Below are 12,240 nucleotides of genomic sequence, written 5' to 3'. Positions count from 1 at the left end.
TAGGGACTAGTTCTATCTTTACATTTTCAGTTATCAGCACATATAGGGGGCAGTCTAGATAATGAATTTGATTCAAGACACAGGATCAAGTCAGCTTTCTCCTATTGATGTTAGAAGTTGATTGTCCAATTTGGCTGTTCAGTGAGGGCTCAAAATAATGGAAACTCCTGAGGGTTGTTGGGGGGAGGGGTGCTTTCTTTCAGATCACCTGATGTTAATACCATCAATGCATTAATCATCCTAATTAATAGTTATCAGTTGGTCTTAGACCTCACTCTCCAAGAAGGCTGAGGGCATCAGTGAGCAGGGCAATGGTGATTCAGTGAGCAGATGACAAGAGGGCCTGTGTTGGTCCCTTCGTTTGGGAGACAAGGGGAGAAGATGGGCCTGAGAGCCTCTTGGAAAGAGGCTGGAGGGAAGCTGTAGATGAGGGACTCGTCTGTCACGTTGTAGAATGCTATATGTCCAGACTCATAGTCTAAGAAAATGCCAACCTTATGCACTGGCTCTCTGACGTGTTGGCCTTTCAAAGGTGATGAGACCCAAAGACTATAATCATCGCCAATCTTTAAGCCTATAAGTGAGAAGAGGTCCCCAGGAGGCTTGGGGTGATTCCCCTTCCTGCTCACTGAGTCCTTACAGATGCCCACCTCCCACTCGGTCTTGTTGCCCACTTCCACCTCCCAGTAGTGTCTCCCGCAGGTGAAGACCTGAGTGCCCAGCACCGTGGCAGACTGGTCAAATCTTTCAGGGTTGTCAGGCAACTGCTGTCGGATTCCTCCATGTTTCACACTTTTCAGATCCTCAGACAAGACTAGGTAGGCATTGGCTGTGGCTGGATCTAGGGTTATATCCGCTGCAAAAGGAGAAAAGAATGAATCCCCATTTGCATTCTGGAAAACTCTCTTACGTATGTGCAATTTAAATTAAGGTCTTAGTATCTAGTCCTTTTTTTTTTTTTTTTTTTTGACTGAGCCACTCAGCATGCAGGATCTTAGTTCCCCTACCAGGGACAGAACCCATAACCCCTGAAGCAGAGGCATGGAGTCTTAACCACTGGATCACAAGGGAAGCCCCTAGTCCTATTGTTTAAAACTTAATTTAGGTGACTGTGGTGGGGATTTTTGTCCTGACTGGAACAGTGTCTCTGAGACCCTTCTTTCACTGTATCACAAAACACGGAGAGTGGATCTCTAAAAGGAAACCAATGAATCATGTGGAGAACGATACTAGATCTCTGATAATGGAATGGAAGTGGTTCTGTTTAAAAGACACTTGTAGAACTAAGAGCCGTTTATCCATACAGGTCATATCTTTTGTCATTTGTATTTGCTTTAGCCAGGGTTGGTTATGGTTCTTGAGTTTGAGTGGGAGAAAAAGTTATTGGTTACTGAACTACTTAGGTGCCAGGCATTTTCTGTACATTATCTCATTTAATCATGGCAAATATTATTATCTTCTTTCCATTTTTATAAAAGAAAAAAAAAAAAACAAACTGAGGTTCGTAGAGGTTAGAAAACTGGGCCAAAATTACAAAGTTGCCGAGTGTCTGAATAGCAGTTCCTAATCAGCATTTTCATTATCTCAGCTTAAATGTGTTAATAACTTCCTATGAGTTAGGACTCCCCAAATGGCGCTAGTGGTAAAGAATCTGCCTGCTCGTGCAGGAGACACAAGAGTCACAGGTTGGATCCCTGGATCTGGAAGATTCCCCTGGAGTACACAATGGCAACCCACCTTAATATTCTTGCCTGAGGAATCCCACGGACAGAGGAGCCTGGCGGGCTACAGTCCATGGGGTCACAAAGAGTCGGACATGACTGAGCACAGATACAGGAGTTAGTGCAACTGCCAATGACCATTTGATGAAAGGTTTTGAACCCCTGAGAGACCCCCTCTCTCAGCCTCCTGGGAGTAACTTTCATTGATTATCCAGACAAGATTAGGCACCCCCATCCTATCATTTTATACTTCTCTTTGTAGATCAAATCCCAATCATCACTATCTGTTTGATTAGTATCAGTCTCCTCAATCTCACTGTAAGATCTACAAAAGCAAAAGTAAGTGTGTCTCATTCATCATTGTAAATATGTGCATGCGTGCTGCGTGTGTGCTAAGTTGCATCAGTTGTGTCTGACTCTTTGCAACCCTATGGACCGTAGCCTGCCAGGCTCCTCTATCCATGGGATTCTCTAGGCAAGAATACTGGACTGGGTTGCCATGCCCTCCTCCAGGGGATCTTCCTAACCCAGGGATCGAACCCGTGCCTCTTATGTCTCTCTTATGCATTGGCAGGTGGGTTCTTTACTACTTTGCACCACAGAGCCTAATAAATAGCACAGTCCCTACTATAGCACATAGTAGGCACTTCTCAAATATCTGTTGAGTTCAGCATCCATTAGGCCTGTCTCTGAAGGTCAGATTGTCAACAAGATAAAAGGTGAAACCTAATACTCACCTCTTTAAGTCTTAGCCAGTGTAAATATTTGGAGCATTCTAAAAGGATAGTTCTTTGAATGTTCCCTCAGTGAGATTTAAGAGTTTAGATCAGCTTTTATCCTCACAAGAACAGAGGTAGCAACACAGAACCCCCTGAGGAGGTCTGTGTGTGTGCATGTGGAAGGCGATGGGATGAACAAAACAGACCCATGCAAACAAAGGAAGGAACAGGACTCAGACAGAAAACAAAGTCAGACCAAACATCAATCAAGTCTCAGTGCTTCTGTCCGTTCCAGCAGAGATGGTCTGTGCCCACCCTGCACCCATCTGAAAGTCCCTAGAGGGTCAACAAATCATGCTGACTTACTGCTGAATTTTCTTAGCATCTCCCTCATTCCTGTGATGTGGCACAGAGTCAGTCCCGTGCTGATGGCCTCCGGACACTGAAGCAAGAGGGGCTCGCTCCTATGGGAGGGCAGAGACGGTCACTTGGTCTCCTCCGCACAGACCGCATGACCTGCTCCAACTTGAGAATCCAGCCCTTTCTGCCCCTCTGAAAGGGGACTGACATTTTCATCCCTCTCTGAAAACCTATTGCATCAGCACCACCACCCTGTTCCCTACACAACCGAACACAGAAGAAAAACCTACCTTTCCAGTATTCCTCTCACATCCTAAGGGTATAAAAGAAAGAAGGTTAGTTTTTCTGCACTCTGAGTGCTAGCAGAGACAGTCCATTTTGAATACAATCCTTTGCAGATTTCATAGAGTCCCCTTCCCATGGCTCTAGAATACTTTGAATGGGAGAGCATATGGCAGAAAAAAATCTCGGACTTCTTCTAGGGTGAGTTGCTTGTGAACATGAGGTATTTCTCACAGTAACTAAAGATTTATTTTTCTCATATCATCCTTTGTCAACAGAATCTGTGGCTGAGAAAAGAGTCAAACTATTGGCCTTATTATCTAATGATGCCTCCGGGAGGTAGAAATAAGCAAAGGGGAGTAGCTCTGTGAGAGGTGAAACTAAGCCTGTGTACGGTTAGACTTGGTTATTGCACGTCTAAGTCTCGCTTCAGTCGTGTCTGACTCTTTGAGACCCTATGGACTGTAGCCCACCAGGCTCCTCTGTCCAAGGGGTTCTCCAGGCAAGAATACTGGAGTGGGTTGCTGCACCATCTTCCAGGGGATCTTCCTGACCCAGGGATCGAACCCAGGTCTCTTAGGTCTTCTGCATTGGCAGACAGGTTTTTTACCAGTAGTGCCACCTGGAAAGCCTGGACTGGGTTGTTGGGAAGGCAATAAATTAAATGGCAGCATTCTGGGGAGCTAGTCTAGGAAAGCTATTTGAAGCTGGAAATAGGAAACTGGAACACAGCTTATGTTTAAGAAGGTCCCAAAGAATGCAATAGAAGCCTGGAAAGGTAACAGAGAAAAGATGGTGAGGAATGTGGGCTCAGTACACAAATACCTGGGTTCTATCACCTACTAGCTATTTGACAGGCAAATTATCTGAGTTAGCAAACAATTGTCACTATTGATTGGATGGAAGGCGAGTTTTGGGGAGAATGGATACATGTATATGGATGGCTGAGTCCCTTTGCTCTCCACCTGAAACTATCATAACATTGTTAATGGGCTATACTCCAATATGAAATAAAAAGTTAAAAGAAAACAAAATAATTGCCTCTATTAACCCATTTTATCGCTACCAATCACCTATAGTAAAATATCATAATAGTATTTAACTTCATCGGGTCTTTTTGAAGATGTAACTTAAAGTGCCCAGTACACAATGTTCATTAAATATAAAATATTTGGCAAAGCTGAGATTGCAATGAGGCAGGCACACAAAAAATTTGGAGTCATCATTTGACTTGTTTGGATGGACATTCCTTTTTTTTCTTTCCTTTTCCTCTTCAAAATTGTATTTACACTATACAGAGAACAGTCATTCTTTAAGAAAGTTTTCTTAGGGGGCCAGAACTTAATTTTTCAAGTAAGTAAGTAAAAGTTTATTCTGTGCAACTTGAAATATGATAGATGACATACGGGTTTTTTTTTTTTTTTTCATTAGTTTCTCCAATGTTCTTACCTCGAAGGACTCTATAATCGAGTTCTGACACGTGGACTCTATCTGTTCCATCATTTTGCTCAGGCTTCGCATCTGCTGGGTCAGCCTGATCTCATTGTCCCGCAGTTTCTTCAGGTTCTCTCGTTCCTCCATTTCTAGCAGCTGTAGCTGCAGCTGCTCCTCCTCCTTCAGGAACTGGTGCATTTTTGCATATTCTGACAGGACAACCTGCTTACAGGTCTTTGTCTCTTCCTGCCATCACACCGGCATGCACACACACACACACACACACATAATAAAGTTAGTCACAGAATCACTTACATAGATTTTTAACTCTTACAAAGTCCTAGAGTTCCACTGTGACAATTCTCGAAACCTGACACATAACACATACATTCTGTTGACTAGCTGTGTGGATAGTCTGATATTTTAGGAGCTGTATGTTGTAGCTTATAGTAGTAAAAAAATAAATAAATAAATAAAAAATTCTCCTCCTAGGAGGTTGTCATTCTAGTGGAAGCAACAAAAATAAACAAATTATGATAGGTGGTGATGAATACTATTATTTTTAAAAAGTAAAGCAAAATAAAGTTAGGACAAAAAATTAAGGCGGGGGAAGCATGCATTCTTCCATTCAACAAACATTTAGACAATGAAAGTAGACAATGGATCACATACTAGGAATAGAAATGAACATCACAAAGGCTCCCATGTAAGAAGTCAGAGGCTACTGAGATCATCAAAAAGATGCTTTTAAAAAATCTAATTAGACATGTAGTTCTGCTCTTTGCTATCCAGCTTAAATTCTAATCTGCAGCTAACCTCGAGCTCTTGTTCAGGTGTACTAATCCACACTGTATCTTGCTTCAATTTTCCTTTCTCTGTTTCTTTTTTATCTGCCCTTTTTCCCCTAAATCATTTGAGATATTCTTTTTTTCAATCAATTTCCATTCTATGTGACATTATCTATGTGTATAACATATATTTCATAATTATAATCAGAGCAGAAATAAAGGTAGCCACCATGTGGTATAGGTACACATAGAAGGGAAAAATAGGCCAGCCAGGGGATGGGAGAATTGAGCTGAGTCTTCAGATAGACAAACAGAGGTAGGCAGCCCAAAGCAAGGACACTCCACACTGCAGCACTGGAGATAGTGAATTCTGTCATTTTCTTCTGATACTCCGTGAAGCATCCCTCTAGTCCCCCTTGTAGAATCACATACAAAATGGAAAAATAAAACAGATACTGACCTTACACAATATCACTCTCTCCTTCTCATGGTTTAATATAACCTCTGTTTCCTTTCTCTTTTTACACAAAATGTCTAGTATTTCCTGGAGTTTCTCCTGCAATAGAAACAAACTGTGGTAAATGAGCAGAGCGCCAGGTCATGAAGGGGTCTTGAGGATCACTAACAAGATGGCCGAGACTTAAGATCAAAAGGGGGAAAAGGATCCATGCCCAGATTTGTGGTCTGGTGCCTGGAGATTAGCACGCATGACTTTCAACCATAGAAAATATTATGGCAATTAGGGCTCCCCTGGTGTCTCAGACGGTAAAGAATCTGCCTGCAAGGTGGGAGATCCGGGTTTGATCCCTGGGTCGGGAAGATCCCCTGGAGAAGGGCCTGGCAACCCACTCCAGTATTCTTGCCTGGAGAATCCCCTGGACAGAGGAACCTGGTGGGCTATTCTCCATGTCCTGGTGGACAGAGGAACCTGGTGGGCAAAGAGCCGGACATAACTAAGCGACTAACATCACCTTATGCGATAGAATCTGATGTGTGTTCTAAAATTTATATCGAGCCTCCCATCTTACTTTGTGATGCTCCTCAGCCTCACTGGAGAGATTCATTCTGTTTACTCCGGGGCCTTGGGTTGAGAAGTTGTGGCCCCCCAGCTGCTCATCAGACAGCATCCTAGTGGCAGCCAGCATCCTCTCATAGCTGCCCTGGTTGCCTTCACTGTGCAGCACCTGGGACCTGAGCTGCTTGCCGATGCCAGCCAGCCTCCCCAGACGCTCGTTGGGCTGGAAATGCGGGATCTCCAAGGTCCTCCAGCACTCAGGACATGACAAGGGGGTGTTATGTTCCTCCCAGCTTCTCAGGAGACACACCAGACAAAAGCTGTGCCCACATTCGGTGGTCACTGGGCTGGTGAAATAGTCCAAGCAGATGAAACAGGTCAGTTCCTCCCTGAGATTCTCCATCAGATCTGCTGTAGACATTTTCTCAAAGAAGGACATCTAAGCAAGTCTCTATTCTGGGATTTAAAGATGCTCCCCCAGAGTCTATTGTTTTGAGTAACAAGTAGGCAATCAGTTGCTGTGTTGTTATTACACAAAATTCTTACTCTCCTCTGTGACTGATTTCACCCATTGACATAAAGCCAATTATGACTTAATATGGAACTCCTGTATGCTGGGTTCATCATCAACCACAAACTTTTAAGGAATCTCATCATGCAAGCCACATGCTGGATTCTGAGGATACTTGCTCCTAAGAGTTGTCATTTCAAGAGTTGGTTACTGTGTATAAATAGTACCACCAAACCATTGCGATGCATTGGTTTTAGGTTGGAGGGCTGGGTAATTTGGTATAAACCAGTACAGAGATTTAAATTATAATGATCTCTGATAATATCTGAATGGGAGTCTCATCCAAATCTTTCCACTAATGGAATCTAGCTGAGATATGGAAGGAAGAAAACTATAGAATACTTTCCTTCTCTCATTAGGGCCTTTTCTTTCTCTGAGCAAAGCCTACCAGCTTTTTTGTTCCTTTATCAGGTACTGTGTCCTTTGATTTCATTTTATTCATTCCCCCAAATGAGACTAATTCCACTGAAGCAGTCCCTGACTTTTGATGTACAATGGATTACTAGAGATATATGTATTGCTCTGCCCTACAGACCACGATACTTACCTCTCTGCCACCACAGAAAGCACCGAGGACATCTTTGTTGTTGGAAGTTGCCACAGGGAGCCATGACACTGTGGAGTGGATGGAAAGAAATTGTATTTCAGGATAAACATAATTTTGCCCATTTCTTTCCACCCTTTGAAAAATTTTAAACTAGGCCTTCTTAAACCTTATCACTTCTTACTGGACAGAAATTAAGTATGTAGATGTTATTTTTATACTGATGAAAAAACTAAACGTTTTGTTTGCAGACTGTGTACAACCACCTCTGAAATTAGTGCTGAATCCTATACATTTGCTGTCATCTGTTCAGGAGTCAGGTCTTGTCATGGCACATCCTCCACTCCCTGCAGGCCAGGAAGTGGAATCTGAAAAGCTCTTCCTCAGAGTCTAACCAGCTCTATACTCCCATCATGTTCATCATACTTTATTTCTATTTTTCTCCTCTCACTCTCCAGCTAGGCAACCTTTCATAGTTCTCCGTTACTTGTGTTATCCTAGTAATTTCTTTCTGACATTCATGCTCCCAACTGATTCTTCTTTCCCACTCATCTCTAACAAGATGTTGAATGTTTCCTTATCCTGAACTTTCGTCAAAAGACGTTTTCAAGCCTGAAATGATTCTGCCTCCGCCTTCCATCCTCCTAGTCAAAACTCATTTTTCTAAAGTCATTAATGTTTTAATCATATGTCACATGGGAATGACTGGAGGGAGAATTTATGCTAGAAAAAAGAAGCACCAGAGCAAAGAGTTATACCAAAGTTTGGGGTCATGAAATCTCTACTGTTCAGATTTCTTATAGGCTAGAAATTAGGGGCACAGCTTCAAAATATTCTTAGAAATTAGTCTTGAGTAAGGGTCTTGCAAACACACACACACACACACACACACACACACACACACACACACACACACGAAACAAAAACTACACTGCCATGAATTGCCATCTCTGGAAAAAGGATTAATGAGTTACTGCATACAGTCAATGTGTTAATTTCCCACACAAACTCAGGAGTCTTTCACATTGACCAGAGTCATTAGAATAAGCCCTTCATCACAGAGCCCATTCCGTTTGGAATGAGGGAACTCTCGTGTTCTGAATTGACTCACACTGATCTATTCCATCCCACTTCCCTCTTCCAAATAAACCCCTTCCGTAACTCAACACAATAACCATATCTTATTCATCACTGACTAAAAGAAACTTTTGCTCATAACAAGGACTCAGTTTCTCTGTAAATAAGCTTCAGATGAATAGGTAGGGGAACCATATTGTTGTAGAATCACAGTCTTCTGTCTAACTGGAAGCCAAGAGGTCATACAGTCCAACCACCTTCTAAAGATGATGAAGAAACTGATAGTAATAAATTGTGTTAGTTCCCTGAATACTTAGTGTAGGAGTCAAGCCTGGGCTAGGAAGCTAGGTCTCCCTCCTGCCTGTCATTCTCTTCTGTCTACACTATGCTGCATCTTGCTTGTTGTCTTCTTTTAAAAAATAATTTTTTATCTATTTATTTTGGCCGTGCCTTGTAGCACATGGAATCCTAGTTCCCAGACCAGTGATCGAACCCAAGCTACCTGCATTGGCGGTGCTGGGTCTTAACCACCGGACTGCTAGGGAAGTCCCACTTACAGTCTTGTGAGTGGGTAAAAATTTCCAGCTATGTTAGTGAAATGAGTACGCTCAAGTGGCTTTCAGAAGGAAATTAGAGAGCTCTCACCATGGTGTGATCCTGTGACAAGCATCTGCAATCAATGGTTACATCTATTGGGAAAGCAGACTTCTTTACCTTCTGTCTGAACACATTGATTAGATTTAATTCAAGATGAAGTTTATAGAGTGGGCCAGCCTTCCCAGTATCCCTTACACCAGCCCTCCGGGCCCTGTACAGCCAGGCAAGATTTCTGAGATTAAGAATTCAAACAGCTTCTTCTCTGGCCTGTCTCCTCCTACAGAGGTGACCAAGAGGTGACCCAAGAGGTCCGCAGTCACAACTATCACCGACCTGCAGCTAGGGGTGGAACACACAAAAAGAGGAACCTCAAAGACACAGTGAGGCCTAAGAGTTCCCAGGTGGTCCAGTGGTTAGGACTCCATGCTTTTCACTGCCAACGTTGAAGATTCAGTCCCTGATCCTGGGAGATCTTGTAAGGCATATAGAAGAGCCCTTAAAAAAAAGAGTGGTAGAATTTAAATTTCTTTACTGCTTTGGCATTTTTGTAGAAGAAATATTTCCTTCTTGATGGAAAACCAGGGAAAACTTCATTTGACCTGGATCTTTAAACTAACGGCTTAAGCACATTTCAAATAAAGGAATAAGCTACTATTTAGAAGTGAGAAAGCTATGGGAATATTTGAAGAATAAAATAAATGATCTGACAGGGGGTCAAAGTATTATCATAACAAAAAATCTAGATTGTAACATTCTTTTTATCTAAGACATGTTAAAAGACTCAGTTAGGCTTGTAAATATTCACCTTTGTTATTCTTTCTAGGTAGCCTGTTGTTTCTGCCCACTACACCTGGTGGGCAGATCAGAGCGGAGGGAGCTAGTGCTAAAAATTCATACTCGGTTCAAAGTTGTCAGCCAGCGGCTCCTGCTGAGTTGCCAAGGTCGGTGGCTGAGTTGCCTTCCAGAGCTCTGACAATTTATGTGTCTTATGTGAGAATTTAGGGTAAGGTGTTTTGTTTGTTTTTCTGGAGACTAAACCCTTTATTTGTTCATCCCTTTACGTTGAGAAAAGTCAACTGTTGAAAATGTACTTGTTCAGGGCTTCATGCTGGATGCTTTATGTACTTTATCTTCTAAAGAGATAAAAAGGGAAGCCAAAGAAAAGAAGAAAAATATCTGAGTTAGGAAGCCTGAGCAGGAAACTTTTTTAAAAAGCAGTTCGAACAAATAGTGAAAAATAAGAATAAAAAGACGTGGTCTAAACTTAGGATGGACTATTAAGAAAAAGGAGTTATAGTTTAACTTTTCTCTCCATTTTATTTGTTTTTTCAGTTCTAGTCTTTTATTATTTTTTAAAATTCATTTTTCATTGGAGGATAATTGCTTTACAATGATGTGTCTATTTCTGCTGTACAACAACATGAATCAGCCATAAATATACATATATATTCCCTCTCTTTCCCCTTTTTTAATGGAGAGGATGAGATTTGAGATTATTACAGATAAACAATTTTGAGTACCATGCAAACAGGATTTAATATTGGTAAAGGATAATGCTAGATTGAAAAAAAGAATGCAAAGGTAACTAGTTTTTTTTAATTTATTTATTTTTAATGGAAGAATAATTGCTTTACAGTATTGTGTTGATTTCTGCCAAACATCAATAAATCAGCCATAGTTGTACATATGTCCGCTCCCTCTTTTATATCCCTTCCACCTCCTTCCCCAAGGTCACTGGTTTTGTGTCTTGCTTTTGTCATGTGACACTCTTTAGGAGATGACTATCACTTAATCCTTCAGGAATTGTTAAATATCTTTATGTCCAAGGTGTACTATACCCAGTAAATTAGAAAAATAATTATCTCACGAAGACATGTACTTTATAGGTAAGGAAACAGATGCTTTTGTGTGTATATGTTGCTTCCTCATCTTTTTAATGGGAAGGTCTGCTTTTCTCAAGGAATTATTAACATTTATTCCTAAGATTCTCACACCAAAAAACAGTTATCTTTAGGGGGAAAAAGCATGAGAGTAGCTAGTATAAAATGAGAACTATGGCTCTTTGCCAAACACCATTCTCACTCTATCCTTTTTTTTTTTTTTTTGTGGCCACATGTACAGCTTGCGGGATCGTAGTTCCCAAACCAGGGATGAAATTCCACTCTTCCACAATGGGGCTTCCCTGGTGGCTCAGACAGTAAAAATATCTGCCTGTAATGTGGGAGACTGGGGTTTGATTCCTGAGTCAGGAAGATCCCCTGGAGAAGGGAATGGCAACCCACTCCAGTGTTCTTGCCTGGAGAATTCCATGAACAGAGGAACCTGGTGTGCTACAGTCCATGGGTTTCCCAAGAGTCAGACACAGCTGAAACCGTTTACCTCAGTTTGGGACTCAAACCCAGCCAAAACCCTCTTGGGACTTGAACCCATGTGGCTGGGACTTGAACCCAGCCAAAACCACAGTACCTAGTTTCAGGACCTAATGAAGCTCAGGTTCTTGATGTCTCATTGCAGAAAGAATTCAGTGAGAGACAAAATGATAGGTAAGAAGTGGATTTATTCAGATACAGAGAGAAACACACCCCACAGACAGAGTGTGGGCCATCGCAGAGGGTGAATGCACTGTGAAATTTGGTGTGGTTAGTTTTTATAGGCTGGGTAATTTCATATGCTAATGAGTTGGAGGATTTTTCCAATTATTTGGGGGAAGGGGTGGAGATTTCCAGGATTTGGGCCACCGCCCACTCCTTGGTCTTTTAACAGTGCCTGCAACTGTCAGGGCATCTCTGGGTATGTCATTTCACTTGTTGATTGAGGATTGAGGTCTAGTCTTGTCTGCCATCTTGGTCCCATTTGAATCTAATCAGTTTATGTTGTGTCCTTGGGCTATGTCATTCTTTCAAAAGTTGTGGTGGTGGTGGTCATTTAGTCCCTAAGTTGTGTCCGACTCTTGTGACCTCATGGACTGTAGCCTGCCAGGCTCCTCTGTCTATGGGATTTCCCAGGCAAGAATACTGGAGTGTGTTGCCATTTCCTTCTCCAGGGGATCTTCCCAACGTAGGGGTCGAACCCAAGGTGGATTCCTGACCACTGCACCACCAGGGCGTCCCAGGTGCCTTACTCCAGAGTCCA

At 42.1% G+C, this 12,240-nt stretch overlaps 1 protein-coding gene across 1 annotated transcript; it reads right to left on the bottom strand.

Moving 5' to 3' along the window:
* Nucleotides 1-296: 296 nt before the first annotated feature.
* TRIML1 (tripartite motif family like 1) lies at nucleotides 297-6,740 on the bottom strand. The gene is made up of 6 exons (XM_061134782.1): nucleotides 6,333-6,740; nucleotides 5,765-5,860; nucleotides 4,532-4,762; nucleotides 3,091-3,113; nucleotides 2,807-2,904; nucleotides 297-856 (listed from the first exon to the last, which is right to left on the bottom strand). The coding sequence occupies exons 1-6, from the start codon at nucleotides 6,738-6,740 to the stop codon at nucleotides 297-299; spliced, it is 1,416 nt and encodes a 471-aa protein (XP_060990765.1).
* Between the last annotated feature and the right edge of the window lie 5,500 nt (nucleotides 6,741-12,240).

Source organism: Dama dama, chromosome 32, assembly GCF_033118175.1.
Source record: "Dama dama isolate Ldn47 chromosome 32, ASM3311817v1, whole genome shotgun sequence".
In the NCBI taxonomy this organism is placed as follows: domain Eukaryota; kingdom Metazoa; phylum Chordata; class Mammalia; order Artiodactyla; family Cervidae; genus Dama; species Dama dama.
The sequence above is the reverse complement of the archived record's forward strand: the minus strand, read 5'-3'. Positions and strand labels throughout refer to the sequence as shown.